The 17783-nt window shown below is 39.4% G+C and overlaps 1 protein-coding gene across 31 annotated transcripts in view; it reads left to right on the top strand.

Annotated features, from left to right (window-relative positions):
• SEMA5A (semaphorin 5A) overlaps positions 1-17783 on the top strand; it is a 315141-nt gene that overhangs the window by 266787 nt on the left and 30571 nt on the right. For all 31 annotated transcript variants that reach the window (XM_068931379.1, XM_009665155.2, XM_068931382.1 and 28 more), the window contains one exon: positions 11768-11993. In XM_068931379.1, the coding sequence (XP_068787480.1) occupies positions 11768-11993 (226 nt within the window). The remainder of the gene's footprint in view (positions 1-11767; positions 11994-17783) is intronic.

Genomic DNA, 17783 nt, shown 5'->3' with positions numbered 1-17783 from the left:
CTAAATTCAGGAAAAGGCACATTGTCTGAAATTATAGTTACCAGTGGATAAATCATGATAACATTTGTAAGAATTTTGGGCAAAATCATAAAATTCCTTTTCAGGAATTCACTCTGACTCCTTGTAGGTCACAAAGTAGCAAATAAAGTCATTGTAGTGTTGCCTGTGAAAGCTCAGCCTTCATTTCCAAGCCTGTACCTGCAGATAGCATTCTCCAGTGCTCTCATTTCAGAGTTTCTGGGCTTCCAGAGACCCCTCTGCTTCTTCCCTTTCATTCACCAGCAAGTCAGAAAACAAAGCAAAAAAAACCCTCTCAGTTCTCTTCAAAGTCTCAGATTTGTTTCCAGCTTTGATGTTCAAAAATTTGTTGCCGTGTATCTCATTTTACAACAAGAATATAGCTCTTGTTGTCTTCTAGAAATCTAGAGGAAGGAAAAGCTAAGCCATGGAGTAGGAATCAAGGTAATTTATTTGTGATAACAGATTTGCAGTTCAGTACAAAGCAGCAGTCTCTGCAATAGAAGAGTTGACAACCTTTTTATGCCTTTTTGACTATTGAATTTTCTTCTGACATCTTTAGTCTGAGTTAATAAATATTTAGATGGCTATGATTTCCAACATTTTAAGTTAATAATACCTATTTTAGCAATGTAAAGGAGATTTTTTTTGTTAGGAATTTCAGGGCCCATGTGAAAAAGTATAAGCTTCTCAGTAAGGGTACGTGAAGCTAATCACAAACAATTGAGTTATTACAGCAAGGTAAATCACTAATTATCCATCTGACTTAATCCACCTTCTTTTGCGCTTGCATTTGCGTTTGTAGCAAACTGAAGTGGCATGCACAGATCCCTGGCATGGCCCAGCTGAGTGGTAATTCTTGAATCTGCAGCCACTCAGTTGTTCCAATAAGCTGATCATGCGCCAATAAATGGAATTTTAAACTACCTGCTTCTCCCCACTTCTGAGGTACTGAGTGATCAGAGAAGCAAAATCACTGCCTACAGACAGCTACAGTTCTTTCCCTGATCTTTTCAGATTGCAGCTAGTGCTCCCTTATTTTGAAGGTAAAGCTGAATTTCTTTTACAATTAATTAGTTGTACAAATGCAGATCTAAGAGCTGGTAATGTATAATGCTGGTAATGCTGGTCTAAAGACTCGTTTTGACTTGCATACAAGTAGAGCATAATTTACCTTTACTGATATTTACTTTTCACCACCTGTTTGTCATGTTGTTTCTCACATCTGCAGGCCATGTCTTACTGTAGATGAGGCCTTGTCTACATGTAGAAATAGTGCCTGCTTGACTGAAATCGGTCTTGAACCAGTTTAGTTAAATCCGTACAGTTAATTATAGGTGGACAATCCCTTCAGCCTTATGGTCTGTTTTTGTCAGCTCAGTAATACCTTCTACTTTCTTTGTTCAGGCTTTGCAGCCGTCTAAATGCCACACAGCATACAGGGCAAAAAAACCTGAATCATTAGTCCGTTGACAGCCATCTCCTGGCTTACCGAATTGTAGTGCTTTCAGACGATGCTCTCCCTGGTTTCTCATCCCACCTTCTCCAGAAGTTCCTACTTGCAGTAGAGCTGCCAGGACAGGAGGCGTATTTATGTTCTGCCAGGTTACAGTGCAGCATGCTAAACTACACTTGAAGTGGGCAGCTGAGCCCTGGCTACCTGTCCCCTAAATAATAACCAGTCTGCAAGACAGTAGTTTTCATTAGAAGAATGGGATATATTCTTGGAAACATTAGTGTCTTGGACCACTTAATCAGCTTCTTTTACTAGATAAATACCCTCCAGAGCTCTTTTAAGCCGATAGAATGATTTGAGGACCAGCATTATTGTTTATCAATATTTAGGACTGGCAGTTTTATGTCTTTGGTTCCTAATTAGTGGCAGGTCCCTAACGATTACGTGGCACAGTACTTACAAAAATACTCAAGTGTGGCATGAGGAGCTAGCGGTGCACACAAATAAGAAAGACATAATTGCACGAATGTGGTAAAAACAGTGAAAGTAAAATTTGTTAACTAGAAAAATTTCAGTCAGGGAAAACCTGTTTGCTAGCTCCCTGGGTGTAGCTGAACATACATCTACTCCTTCAGAGCACATTGCACAGCTCATCCATTTTGTGAGGGTTTTTTTTGCCATAGATCATGGGATAGTGTAAAGGGGAAGGAGGAACGAGAGGAAGAATTTTCTATTTAGCCTCTGCATTGTTAGTGACGTTTCTCATTTCCTAACAGTTAACAATGTGTTCAATATCGTCGGTGCACTGAGAATGAAAGGAAGAGGGTAATTTACAGGAGGATTGTATCAGCGTAGACAAAAAGTAGAATGTGGTGTTCATCCAAAGAAAATCTATGGTTAAATTAGTAGGAGAAGTAATTCCATATTCAAAAAGGAATAGGATGATGAGACAGAATATTAATTCCCTTGTGGGCTTTAAAACACACCCCTGAAGCTGAGGTGAGTGCCCAGTAAAAACAAATCTACAGTGTACAGTTTCAGCCTGTTCAAGACACTGAATTCTGAATACTTATGAGACAAGCAAGGACATGCCAGAAAAGACATCTGAACACAAAATTCAAGTCCGTCTCATTGAAATACATTACATTTTAAGTAGACTTCATTCTTAATTTGAACACTGACAGTAAATTCCACTAGTCAGTTCTTTGACTGATTTTGAGATGTTCTCATGCTCCAACATTAACAACACTGAGAATGGGAATTGTTGGCATTTTTAGACTTAAGAGTTCCCGTACTGACTATAACTTGGAAACTGTTTCTTTCTTAGCAGTCTGGGAAAGCCAGCACGGTTGCAGTCACATGTTGTTGATTTGCAGCTCACTAAGAGGATTGAATTGTCAGATTGAAAGTCTGTTGCATACCACAGTAGGAAGCTAGCCTCTAAAGCGTTATAGCATTATTGATAGTGTTTTGGTGCCTCAAAGCCGTAATGATGAACCAGGATCCCATTATAGAAAGGCCTGCACAGAGGTGGTACAGAAGGCTTCTGCCCCGGAGTGTTCATAGTCTAATTGTCTAAGAGTTAAGTGGATGTGGAGAGGTAAGTAGCAGTATTGTGAGCGTTAGCAAGCTGCTGTGTGCACAGGATGCAGCACTGGGATCACACCAGGGACTCCTGAAGCATTGGTACAAATGCTGGGCTGTCAGCAGGCAGACTTGCTAGTATGGGCTTGTTGTGGTCTTACTACTTTCCGTTGTTGAAGAGCAGTTGTAAAAACGCACGTAAGTTGTTAAAGTATTCGGTCATCTGAAAAAAATAGCACAGATCTTGATAAATTCATCCTATTGCGTAACAATTTCATTTACTAGGTGCTGGGTAAGATGGTTAATTGCAATATAGGTGCATAAATGGATTAGGTTTGGAAGAATCCAAATTAACTGTTATGCCTCTTTCCTATACTACCTTGAAACCTTTGTTGGGGAAAAAAAGCGTCTTCTCAGATGGCCATTTCTACTTTCATTTGGAATATGATTTAATTCCAAATACCATGCTTTAAAATGAGCAATTATACTACTCGGATTCGTCGTGCATGCCATATGAGCTTGCACCATTCTGAATGGTTCCCTGGTGCCAATGTGAACGTTTGCATCGTTCTAGAGCGTCCCTGGAGCAGCCTTTAAGAAGGCTACCTTAATGCAACTGGGCAATTCTGCTAGCTCACGTGGAGCTGAAGGTGCTCCTAACCAACTCTGTCCACTTTGAGATATTCAGTTAAACTACACAGAATTGAAAGAATTGAACTTTTATAACACTTTTTGTCACAAAAATTTGACAGGATTGACATGAAATATAGCTTCAAACACGAAATTATACAGTTGACAGGATAGAAAAGGTAAAGGGAAAGCGGTGGTTTTCTTCCCTCTATAACTGGATGGTTAGAACATAACTCCCTAAGTTCCTTGTACAAAGTGTGATGGTTTTATCAGGAGATAAGGACAGCAGGAACTTTCCTTCACTAAGTAAATTGAAGCCATTTAGAGTAGAGGAGAGACTTGAATACAGATCTCAGATCCCCATCTGACAGCTTGCCCAGCAGGTCCTGAACTCCTGCAAGGGGAGTGGTTTTGAACTCCAGCCTTTAATTCCTTTTAAGTTTTCCTTTATCATAATGGAAATTTTTGCAATTCTTTTGTTAAAAATATACAAAGTAGAATGAAAAGATCATGCTCAATCGGTGTTTGGAGAACCCTGAAGAAACCTTGGCTCAAGGTTTGAGAAGAAACCTTGGCAATGTTCCTTTTTTCAGAGGGCAAAATGATTGGCTCCCTCTCTCCATTAAAATATCTTTTGAAAATCCATTACAAGCACAACCTACCTGCCTTTACTTTACAGCACTGCGGGGTTGCATCTGCCGTCAGGAGTGGTCTGTAAAGTCCTGGTTCCACCGAAGTCAATGGAAAATATTCCCACTGATTTTAATTGAAGCTAAATTATTGCCTATAAGCTAGGATATAGATGGGCGTGTGCATGATTAATGTGCAATCAGGATCTCAGAAATCTTTTTCGTTTTCATTTTTTAAAGTATAGCTGTGAAATCTGCAATGTAGAAGATGTGCTTAAGTTTATGCTTAACGATATGGAAGCAGTGGGGCTTGGGTGTTCTTTCAGATCATGCTTTTGAAGAAGTGTTGTAATAGAAAAATGACAGTAACTAAGGTTTATCTTACCAGGCAACATGATCTGGGGCTGGTTTTGTCTTTTGTATGTTTTAATTTGAAAATGTTTTCTAAATGGATAGCACTACATTTCTGTAATGAAAATAAATGAAATATTCCTTTTTTTGAGGATTCTTCAGAATGTGTTTTTCAACTGCTGCAAGTTAAAAGCTCTGTCTTTTGGTTCTTGAAGAGGAAGAGGTTATTTTAGACCTTCAGGAAATGTATGATTTGATGGGTAAACAAAGGCCCTATAAAAGGAAGCTGGTTTTCTCTTGAGTTTTTAACATTGTAGCATTGATTTTGACCTTTATTTTGTTTACATGCAAGAGCTTTCCTTTCCTTTAACTACATATTGCTGTTACAAGCTCAGAGCTTGAGAGGTGGCTGAGAGACTCAGGTTGTTAAATCTTTGAGCCCTGTCTGTCCCAGGTGAAACAGTAGACCATTCAATTTATATAACAGCAACATTACTTTCTATCGATGTCTTAACTTCTTACAAATGAGACAAATATTTTGGGCCGGACATACATTTGGCATGATGGAACAAAAAGCAAAAGAGGCATAAGTATTTTTAATCCCTAGACTATGTAAAAATTCTGAAAGAATATTTGAGATTTTAATATACAATATATTTAAGTATTTGTTTAGCTAACTGTAACTATAAAAGATAACTATTGGGCTGCTTGTATTTCAATATTTTGTTAATGTTGATTTAGCTGCCTTGTGAAGATAATTTCTCACACTAACAGAAGAGAAAGAAAAACAGAACAAAAAAAGTGCATTCAACATAGGCATATTATATATGTTAAAGAAATTATAAGAATCTGTAAAGAGGAGCCCCTTCAATATAGGAATGTAATATAAATGGGAATAGAGCAATCTTTTGAATTTTGTTTTCTTGTAGTAAAAATTGTAATTAAATTACAGATAAGATTTTAACTTGATTTCCTGAGGAAGTGAGTCTCAGAATATCACACTGTCTGTAACGACTTTTGAACCGTTCAGTTAATTAAAACCAGACATAAAATAGGGATAAAAGTCTCGGCGATAGTCAGATTCCTAAATGTTTCGATAAAAGTGGTGGGGAGGAGCCCTTTTCCACTGCCTCCTAGTGGAAATAGCAGAATTCTGTTCTACGCTATTTGGCAGCAGTCTCCTCCGGTCTAAAATAAGATATGGTTTGCAAATAACATTTTTGTTCTCCTCTTGTAATATAATGCAAAAAAAGTCTAAATAAATCTTAGTGCAAAATATATATTTGTATCCTTTTTCATTATACACAAATATCAGGAAACAGTATCATTTAAAGATAGAAACAAGGTACATGGTTAATAGTACAATCAAAGTTTATCTTCTATCATTGTAAAATACATGCTGAATTTTAATCTGCTGTGACTTTTCTTACATTACTGTCAATATGCTTTGTAAGAATTTGATACTTTAATATCTTTAATCTGTCTGAACTTCTTTTTAATGTCTACTTTTAGTAGACATGTATGTATTTTGTGATTGAATAATTTTCCAAATTTAATAGTTTGCCAAATAGCTTCCCTCTAAATGTTGAGCAGTTCCCAGAGATCTAGCCTTTAATGGTCTTATTGCATGTCTGCCAGCAATAGAACTTACCAAAACTCAACTGATTACCCACTCGAAAGTACAAGTTACAAAATGGTGTATTAGGCCACAAAACAGAATACTTCACTGCTTAGGTTTTTCTAGCTCTTGTTGGTTTCCTGACTCAGTGGTTTCATTTCATCTGAGGCTTTTATACCACTGTGCGCCATGTTTTGTTATTGAAGCTTGAATATCATTCTAGCTTCTTGGATTGCTTTGGAGAGGGCCGTATGTCTGAAATCCCACTTCTGTAAGTTATTCAAGCTTTGAACAGGATGAGAAGAGGAGCGAAAGCCCCGCAACCTGCTCAGGTGTGTCATGGAGGCCTCTTTGCACTTTGGAGTTAGTGACCAACTGGATGCTAAGTCAAGCAAGTGTAACTGCTTGTTTTCCAGTGTTTTCTGAAGTCTCTCTGAACAGGCTAGCTAATCACTGATAACAGATACCTAAAGAAAGAGTGTACCTCCTTGATATCTTCTTTAGGACAGCTCTTGGTGAAGAAAATTGAAAAAATAATAGAAAAAACATAGAAAAAAATAAAAACAGAAAAGACTGAGAGCACTGATCTCCGAGACAGGAATGCTAAGTGAGGACACAGAAGTGAGTGCAATCCATGATGCAGTTTAGTTACAGCTAATAAACAGAGCCTGGTGTTGAGCACCGTTCACTGAGCATGAGGTCAGCCTACTCAAACGGTCTGTGCTTCCTCCTGACAGAAGGGAGGAATTCACAGACATCGTTCTTGGAGAGGCAGATCTCCCATATGGAACCACAAACTGCTCTCCAGGCATGAGATGACAGCCTCCCATACTGTTCCCTCAGTCATCCATCTCTACTTCTGAAGGCAGCAGATGAAGCTGTCAGTTGCAGGCTTTCCTTTCAAGGTCCTTCCCATATGCTAAGACCATATAATCCAGAGCACTCATACCAAGTCAGACCAATGGCCTGTCAGAGCCAGTATCCTATCGCCCACAGTGGCCGGCAGCAGCAAGAGTAAGAAATCAAACGTGCCTTAGTATTTTTCTCCAAACGCTGTCCCAGCCTCCCAGTGTCGGTGACTTAGGAACTTTCTGAGTCACAAGGTTAGTGGATTTTTTTTCTTTTTTTGGTCTCAGCTTCCGAACTCTACGTCATAGGTATCTAATTGCTTTGAAGGGCAGAGCACAATGTCCCGTGGAAAGGTCTTCTGCTGCTTAACTGGGTATTGTGTGAAGAACTACTTCATCTAGCTTTTGAATTTGTAACCTACTAGTTTCATTTGGTGTCGTCTTCTTGTGTTGGAAGAGACAGTGAACAGTCATCCCTATTGACTGTGTGAGTCACCCATGATTTTACAGACTTCTGTATTCTTCCTTCAGTTGTTTTTCCTGGCTGAAGAGGCTTGTTCTGTTCAGTTGCCTCCTGTATGGAGCATATTCAAGAGGTGGGCAGTGCAGGGCTTTATACAGCTCTGCTTTATTCTGATTTCCTTTTCTAATTATTTGTAGTCTTCATTTTGTTTTTTATGATGACTAAACTGATTTTTTTTTCATGGAAATGTTTACTATAATCCCAAGATCTCATTTCTGAGTGATAAAGTCAGCTGAGAACCCATTATTTCTTATGTAATTGGGAATTGCTTTTTTTTTTTTTTTAATGTGTGTAACTTCATGTTTGTCCAAATTGAATTTTGTCTGATATGTACTCACTTGGTCCCATGAAGTTCCTTCATCCCTTACACTGATTATACCTCAGCACAGCAAACCTGCATAACCTCCTGGGTGATCCAAGCACAGATAGCAGTTTACGTATAGCAGTCCCCGACGCAGCCTTCCAGTCAGACTATATCTTCATGGTAGCAGGGCCAACTATGTCCTTGCATGTTCTGAATTGTGCCTTTTCTGTTGATTTCCACATTTCTAAACATTCAGAGCAAGATCATTTTTCAGCTTATATTGGCATTTCATAACATCAGATCGCACCAATGCTTTCACCAAGCACTGTGCAATTCTTGAATTCTCTGTGGCAAATGAAGTACTTGGTAGAGCAGTGCAGCAGTCATTGTTTGTGAGAGAATCCAGCACACTCTGCCAGGTAATTATTAGTGCCATGACTTCTTGGAGTCACCCATTGTTAGACTATACGTTTGAATTTTCTCAGAGAAAGGTTACGTAGTACTGCAGATATTCTCTGATAGGAGTAATCTGCATGGACATTTGTTTCCCCTGACTTTCCCTGCCACTCTGAACTTTTCATGGGTATTACCAAGTGGTAGATCAGACAGGAATGGCAGCAGACGCTTTCTTATACGCTATGAACCAAGAGGAAGAAAGGAAGCACTAAAGAATGAAACATCTCCAACAACTACAAATGCTCAGAGGAATATCTTTTTTTTTCTGGCTTCAGTGACAGGGTATGAGTATATCCTCTAGTAGAGTTATGTGGAGGGACTATGTATCTTGAAGCACATTAACTACTGGTAGCCTTTCTTTCTAGAATAAGTGAGCTGGCCAGTTCATCTCAGAAATTTGCTAACAAAGCAGCATTAAATACATGGCCTCTAAGTTAACTGCTTCCTTTATTGATTGTTTCTGTTTTAAAAATGGTTTATTGCATATTTCACAAATTGTTTCTCGTACCTCTCAACTATCAAATCCATATCCGCTTGAGAAAGGCGGATTCCAGTTTCTAGCAGCTTTTATTTCTGATCTGAAAAATATCAATACAAAAATCAACAGCAAATGAGGAACTGAAACTTTTACATCCCTGTGAAATAATTATCCACATTAACATTGTAGAAATTACTTTACTGATTGAATTATTCCTGTTTATATGTGACTAGATAAAACAACTTATATTTCAAAATGTGTGAAACTGTTACAGGACTTCTCCCAGTCATTCATTTTTTCCAAGACATTTGTCTTAGCAGCAAGAAATACTTCGATTTGGAAAACTAAATATATGGAATTAATAGGGCAAATGTTAAATGGATTAAGAGCTGGCCCACTAGCAGATTGAAAAATGTGATGTTAATGGACAGATAGAAATGACTGAGGAGGTTTCTAGCAGGGTCTGCCTGGAATCAATTCATGGGTCAATAGCACTTAACATTTTTATTAACAGTCTAGACTGTAATATAAGACATTGTCAGTAAAGCTTGACTGGCATAGAGACTGATCAGGCAGTAAATAATCTGTGTAACTGCAGCAGCTAATAAAATGTATTTAAATATTGCCAAACACCAACCACTTATGTGGGACAGGAAACTATATGGAGTTCTAAAACTGTGATTGAGGGAAAGACTAGATCATCAGAGATAATTGGGTCTACTTAAGCTCTTTGTGCAACACTGTGGAAGGTAAAAGCATTAATGCAGTAGATGCATGTATTAAAGTGAGGCTATCAAGTGGAATAGGCTCGTGATCTTACCTCGGCGTGCTGTATTGATAAAACTGCTTCTAGAGTGGGAAGTCAAATTTTGGTGTTAGTCTTAAGGAAGATGTGAAAATAGGTCAAAAGGGAGACATAAGCATGCCCAGGACCTGGAGATCAGGTTTTACGCCCAATGCAACTTTAAGAATTCAGCTTAGTTAGTTTATGACTGTATGTGGGTACTTGGTGTGAAAAATACGTTTGTAGGCGTGGGACAGGAAGCTCTTCCAGGACCATTGGTAAAGGAACAGCAAAGTCAATGACTGGAAATTTAAATTAGGGAGAAAAATGAAGCCTTGAATTAACTTGCTATTTGTTAGCTCTGAGTGTTACTAAGTAGAGGAACAGCCCATGTGAGGAGGTGATCAGCGCTACACATATATTTTAAAAGGATTGGGGAGGAAGAGAGCGAGCGCTCTTCCTAAAGGTGCACTGTAATCCAGTCCCTGAGGAACATTATACGTTGGAGGCGAATAAGCCATTGGGATAGTAAGCTGGATTATCCTGGGGATTCTGGATATCTCTGAGATCTGTTACTGTTACGAGTTCCTCTTTACAGTCCGTTCTTCATATGCCAGGAGGAGAGCAATTGTACATCAGTCTTTACTGTAAAGACTGTCCTCAATCAAGCACAGTCTTATGATTTAACCAGTTGCCTAGAAGGGTCATGAGGAAATTTGTTTCCCCTGATACCCACAGGATCAAATAGTTTGCTTGTTCATTGCTCTCTTCTAATTCAGAGACCACTCAAAGCTGAAGCTCAGATACTGGAAGAGTTGAACCTGTCCTCTGTGCCCTGAGGGGATTCTTTTTCCTAGATTTTCCCTACGTATGACCCATGTATTCATATAGTGATCACTGGACTTCAAGCTGGGAAGGGATTTTGCCCAGCCCTGAGGAGCTGACAGTGGTAGTTCAGCTGAGGTCTTTAGGCTTCATAGAGAGCATCTAGCTGCAATTTAATGGCTTGTGAGAAGTTCTGAGAGCCCTTTCTTGCCTGAAGTACTACAGAATTATGAAACCAAGAAAATTGTCATAAAATAAAATCCACCTTGCCTCAGAGCATGGGGGTCTTGAACGTGGCTTTAATAGGACAGGGGGTTCTGGGGAATATTCTAGGGACTATTTCTTTCTAGTCTAATAAATGGAAACGTTAGAAAAGCTTTCAGACAAGCAAGCTTTTTCCAGGTCTGAAATAGCAACACAACCTTTAAAGCAAAGTACAAGTTGAGAGCAATTGCTCTCAATTTAATTGGATATGTTAATAAGTTAGACCATCTGAGGCAAGCGGTGGTAGACTGAGGAACATACGAGATAAAAACGTCGTTACCTCCAATGGGAGAAAAGGAAGCAGGCAATTTATTGCCTGTTGAAACATGGTGGTATCAGCAGGGGTAGGGATAACAGAAGAAGGAAATTAAACTGTGTTATGTAACTGTAATTTCCATTGTGTCTATGATTTTTAGTATCTACAGGAATTAAACATTTCAGTTACCAGGCTTGCCTTCAAAAGGTTTCTTCCTCTGAACGTCAGAGGATCTCTAAGAGGTCAGAGGAAGAGAGATCATTTTAAAATTGGTGTCCCACTGATGCCGATATCTTTTTGCCTTTGTAATTTGTCAATGTGAATTCATTCTGATATTTAATGGTTGTTTAATTTCATCTGTACAGTTTACAGAGCACTTCCATTGCATCAGATGAAGCATATTATGTTCTGGGAAAGAAATGGGTAGGACCTACAGATTTTGATGATTTTCCTTGGAGGGCATCTGTTGTGAAGCTTGAGAATATTGGCAAGGTCTGCGTTTGTTTCTTAGGTGTGGTCTGTTCCCTTTGGTGCATGTCAGTCCACAAGGAATTTGCTTCTGGGGAAGAGTGTGGTAATTCTGGGAGCTATGGATAACGTGCACCAAAGGGAACCGGATGACGGCTGTTGGAAAGGAAGGGAGAAATATCAGAGACTTTCTTGTTGGTTGTTTTTTGTTGTCGCTTTTTTTTTTTTAAATATTATGTAAAATGCTTACATTCGTTATGACCGTTTTCTTTCAGGAATACCAGCCGTGTAACACCAATGCCTGTCCAGAGTTAAAAAAGACAACTCCTTGGACACCTTGGACTCCTGTCAATATTTCTGACAATGGTGGCCACTATGAACAACGATTCCGATATACCTGTAAAGCACGCTTGCCTGATCCAAATTTGTTAGAGGTGGGGAGACAAAGGATTGAAATGCGTTACTGTTCCAGTGATGGCACCAGCGGATGCTCGACAGATGGTAAGCAAAGACAGAGCAGCTGAACGAAGGCCACCTGCTAGTAAGATGCCTGTAGTTCCATTTTCAACACAGGGTGGAAGCTTCTGCTGGCTGGTGTTTTGCATAACAGAACTGAAAATGAAAAGGAAGGCATAGTGATCACAAGGGGGAAACTAGCTTTTATTTCTTCAGGACATAGCTTAGTAATTGAGACTAATCAGGCATCTTTTACCACTGACTATGAGATTTGCCAGGTTATTTTTATGTTCTTTAATCTGCAAGCAATGACATGGTAGTCTAAGCTGTTGGAAGAATTCTGTCATCTCCTTATATTCTGGTGGCTTTTTACTGGGGGAGAGTTTGTGCAACTGTAATGTATTTGATAAATTTTAGGTAGAATATTTAGCATTGATGATGAATAGAACTTTTTGCTCAGTAATTCTCTGTAAAGTAATTTGCTCAGTAAGGTAATAACTGTCATATTCATGCAGTTTATGAAGTGGATAATTTCTGTTATAAAAGTTTGCATTGTGCTATTGCCAGCATTTTAAAGTTCTGCTTATTTCTGAGATGGAAAAATGAACTCCTCCAAGATGCTTTTTAAGTCTAGCTGCTTTTAGATTTGAATTATTTTATTACTGAAATCTGTTTTTCCCTAGCTGTGGTACATAATTTTGAATAAATGAAATAAGTATATACACACACAGTACAATATATCATATAATATTATTTATATGTACAATTTCAGGAGAACTTCTGACACAGTCACCCTAATTTTATTAATATATTTCATTAAATATCAGTACTTAATTATATCCAATTAGGAGGTCAGTACAGGCTGGGGGCTGACCTGCTGGAAAGCAGCTCTGCGGAGAAGGACCTAAGAGTCCCGGTGGACAAGTTGACTATGAGCCAGCAATGTGCCCTGGTGGCCAAGAAGGCCAGTGGTATCCTGGGGTGCATTAGGCAGAGTGTTGCCAGTGGGTCAAGGGAGGTGATCCTGCCCCTCTCCTCAGCCCTGGTGAGGCCTCACCTGCAGTACTGTGTCCAATTCTGGGCTCCCCAGTACAGGACAGACAGAGATATTGGAGCGAGTCCAGCAGAGGGCTACAGAGATGATGAGGGGCCTGGAGCATCTCTCCTCTGAAGAAAGGCTGAGGAGAGCTGGGCCTGTTCAGCCTGGAGAAGAGAAGACTGAGAGGCGATCTCATCAACGCGTACAAGTATCTGAAGGGGGAGTGTCAAGAGGATGAGGCCAGTCTCTTCTCCGTGGTGCCCAGCGACAGGACAAGAGGCAACGGGCACAAACTGAAACACAGGAAGCTCTGCCTGAACATGAGGAAAACCTTCTTTCCTGTGCGGGTGACTGAGCACTGGCACAGGTTGTCCAGAGAGGCTGTGGAGTCTCCTTCGCTGGAGATATTCAAAACCTACCTGAACGCAATCCTGGGAAATATGCTCTAGAGGACCCTGGTTGCACAGAGGGATTGGACCAGCTGATCTCCAGAGGTCCCTTCTAACCTCAGCCATTCTGTGATCCTGTGGTTTGGTGAATTATATATCAATATTTCTTTATGTATCAGTAATTCTTTTTACATAATGTTATAATTACATATTTTGATGAAATACTGATAGTTAATTATTATAGTTCAATATTTATTGACCAGCTTTCTACTTATATAGCCTTTTGCGTCTTCGCAACACTCAGGTAGGCTAAACAGTTTTATAACTGAAGACCACAAAGAGAAGAAGGTTCCTGAGTCCTTGGGCTTTCTAATTCTCAATATTTTTTCAGACAGTCAGACAAACTATTGTGCAAATGAATGTTAAGCATCTGCTCTTCATCCTGGGTAAAAACTTCTTTGATTAATATGATCATCTATGCCTCTTTGAAGGGGACAGGATGTTAGTAAATGTCTACAAAAATAAATAACAATGAACCGCATGAAATACTAAAATAAAACACATGGTCCTCCAGACAATACTTATTTATATGCTTTTTGGCAAACCCACGTTAGCCAATATGCAGTCTCCAATGTTCATTTTCTAGGTCTGGGTAGTAAGGCAGATTTTGGCATGGAGCAATTTTGTGGGGCGTGTTTCTGCTACTTTCCTGTTTTCATCCAAATTAAGTTTAAACTAGCATTTATCAAAGTTGTTGCTCTAGTAGTGATAATTTAGACCAACCTTTCTTTTTTGTCTCTAAACCAGACTTCTGGATGATGGTGCTGGGCTCAAGCACTTGTGTGAAACTTTTCTGAAATTTCATGAGATTTCATGAGATTAAATGAGAAAGAGAATATGTTTCTTTTTAGCCAGATAGTGCAGAATTGAGAGAGTTATGACAGCAACTAGAAGCAACTATGACAGCAACTACAGAAAAAATTAGATGTCTTGTACAGTGAAACTGATGGCGGAGATGTTCTCACATAAGGATGGAGTATGCGAAAGCCAATGCACTAGTTAGAGAGTAGGTTAGACTAATCAGTACCACAAACCAGTGAAAGAGCAAGTGTGTCTTAAATCACATTGCTACAAGGAAGTTAAGCGTGGAGGCACCTTTCTCAGCTCCGAAGCCATGATCATAAGTCTTCTCCTGGAGTTGAGTGCATAAGCTGGCCCGTTCCTACAATATACAGTCAAAGGTAACAGTGCCCACTTTTTGTTCAATCAAATGTTGTGTTCAGGCGGAGCGCAAGAGACAAAGATGTGGATTCAAATGCATTCTTTGCCTGAAAAGCTTGAAGGTTTTTCTTTTAAATTCTGAACACCAAATTCCTGAGCATTCTGGAGTTGTAGCTTTTTTTATTGCATCTTGCTGAAGCTGCTGTTTTGCTTCATTTGGAAATAATTAATCATTAGGCCAAGGTGTGAGAATGGCTCTGCTGCCTGGTAATTGCAGTGTTCATCTGCGAGGATCTTTGCTGACTAATCCCAGTACGACTGAATATTTAAATACTTTATATTGAGTAGTCAGCAGGACAGGAACTAGAATACATCTGTTCATTCTTCTTAGTGAGTGCCCTCATACCTGTATCATAAATTTGTGAGTTTTTAATTATTCCAAGAATAATGAGATTGCTTTAACGACTACAAGGGAAGGCCAGTACCAAACATATTCTCTTTGGGGCAAGAGGTTTCGATGCAAATGCCAGAGGACAAAGGAAAGGATCAAACCCAGTTCTCCGGGTTTCAAGTGACTGTATTCGCTAATATGCTTTTGGACAAAGGAGTTACTGTCATGTCTCCTTTAGCCATGTTCTTTTTTGAGCCTGTGTGCTTAGGTGTTTTCTGATTATGGATGTTAGAACAGTATGGAGTGGAATAGTTGGGGGGGGTGGGGGACAGTATTTCGGTTTGCTGATTTGTTGAAACTTATTGACTGCCTCTAAACTACAGGAGCTAGGAGCACTTCCCTGCTCCCAAGTTTTCATTTGGGTCCGCACAGCATGCTGCTACTGCTCCTTGATTTCATGGGAAGAAAAAACATGTGAGCATCATGTAGTGTAGCTATAGCTTTTGGAACAGGATCTCATGAGAATGGGAAACCATGGGTCTGGCACATACCTTCATGATTTACCATGAGACATTCTTTTCATTATCTCCATGTTGAACTGTGGCAACTTTCTGGCTTTTATTGAAAGATTAGTCCAACTACAGAGTGCTTGTCATACCTCATTAACGTCTTCTGCAAAGATCAGATCTGTTTTTTGCATAAGAGAGGTGTTTGTTAGTAATTTTCTCATTTCCCATAATCTCCCACTCTACAACTATAGTCATGCTGTTTTAAACAAGTTTTACCGTCAGACACTAGCAAACGAAACTTTCTTTGGATTCTGAGCCTAGAGGTAGAACTTGCCAAAAAACGCTGGGCTGTTGAGTATGGTAAGGCTTCCACTGGAAACAGTGCTCTTAACCAACCAAGTAGTAGCATTCACACACTGCATTCATGATTCAGGGCCCTCTCCTCAGTCTTGGTGAGGCCTCACCTGCAGTACTGTGTCCAATTCTGGGCTCCCCAGTACAGAACAGACAGAGATATTGGAGCGAGTCCAGCAGAGGGCTACAGAGATGATGAGGGGCCTGGAGCATCTCTCCTCTGAAGAAAGGCTGCGAGAGATGGGCCTGTTCAGCCTGGAGAAGAGAAGACTGAGAGGCGATCTCATCAACGCGTACAAGTATCTGAAGGGGGAGTGTCAAGAGGATGAGGCCAGTCTCTTCTCCGTGGTGCCCAGCGACAGGACAAGAGGCAACGGGCACAAACTGAAACACAGGAAGCTCTGCCTGAACATGAGGAAAACCTTCTTTCCTGTGCGGGTGACTGAGCACTGGCACAGGTTGTCCAGAGAGGCTGTGGAGTCTCCTTCGCTGGAGATATTCAAAACCTACCTGAACGCGATCCTGGGAAATATGCTCTAGAGGACCCTGGTTGCACAGAGGGATTGGACCAGTTGATCTCCAGAGGTCCCTTCTAACCTCAGCCATTCTGTGATTCTGTGGTTTTTCTGACTAGTTCAACTAAAAAGAAAAATAAAATTCCTTTTTTTGTGCCTGCATCTGGATTTTTATGTAGCGCTCGGATAGGGAAGGGACAGGCATTTGAAATAAATGGCGAGAGATTTTGTAGACTGTTACACAACTTAATGTGAATGTCCATATAGTCAAGCACTAAAGCAGTCTAGAAATTACATCTCTATAGCCTTTAATGTGTGCTTATGAAGCATATTAAATATCTATGCTAAACATACTAATTTACACTCTGCAGGATTTTCCCATATGCAAACACTATAAATCGTATTGAAAATATGAGCATTTCATCCAGGGATAAAAATTTCACATGATTTGAGATTGCCTGATTTTTCTGGCTGAAAGACCTCTCTCTCTCCCCCCTACCCGTTTATTTAAGAGAGAGAGAGAGAATAAAATCAGAGAAAATTATTTCTTCAAAGGACACAGAAAAATGTGCCTGGAAACCTGAATTGAGATTTCCAATTCGTTACGACTTTCATTACGCCTACCTTAAAACAATAGTTATTTTTAAAGGCAAGATATAATTTTATCTTAAATTCTAGTTTAGTGGACATAGTGTATTCTGAAGAGATTGATTAGGAAATCTAATCATCTAGTCTAATTGTAGGAAATCTATAGCACATTCAGAATTTAGCTGCAAATAAAACAGGTGCTGATAATCTGTAGTATTCTGCAGTCAGGAGGAGTACGTGCTGAGATGTTATCTCTTGTACTGTCTTACTGAAGCTAAGTCGTGTTAGTTTGAGATAAGAACAAAATGAATTGTTAAAGTTAAAACTTGATCTGATGACAAACAAAGCCTCTTTAGTGGAACTTTGGGTTTAAATGCTTAAGCACAGAAACGCTGGGTGCAAGAAAAAGTTCTCGTGGTAACATAGGAATCTTCCCTCTGCACACTGTCGTCTTTTAAAATATGTCATCTTTACATTGCATTAATTGTCCTTTCATGATGCCAGTTAGATTTTACCGTGTAAGTTTTGAAGGTTTATACTTCAGTGATGTTGTCAAATACTTGCAAAATACCTTCGGAAAAAAATCTTTGCTTATCCTGTTGCCTGCTGCAATAAACAGTGTTTGATGCTGTCATTTAGAAATGATTTAGGATACTTAAATTTTGGCTCCAGATCATCTTTTGCTCATAGTCACAAACCTAGACTGTTTGTTTAATTGAATTTTGTTATGTTTGAACAGGAGGACATAAGGCATAAATCAGTCAAGTAATATAGTTAATCAGATATCACTGCTACCTCTCTCTTATTTGGAGCTGTATTCCTTAGCTAG

Source organism: Struthio camelus, chromosome 2, assembly GCF_040807025.1.
Source record: "Struthio camelus isolate bStrCam1 chromosome 2, bStrCam1.hap1, whole genome shotgun sequence".
In the NCBI taxonomy this organism is placed as follows: domain Eukaryota; kingdom Metazoa; phylum Chordata; class Aves; order Struthioniformes; family Struthionidae; genus Struthio; species Struthio camelus.
Note: the sequence above shows the minus strand (reverse complement) of the source record. Positions and strands in the feature narration are given on the sequence as shown.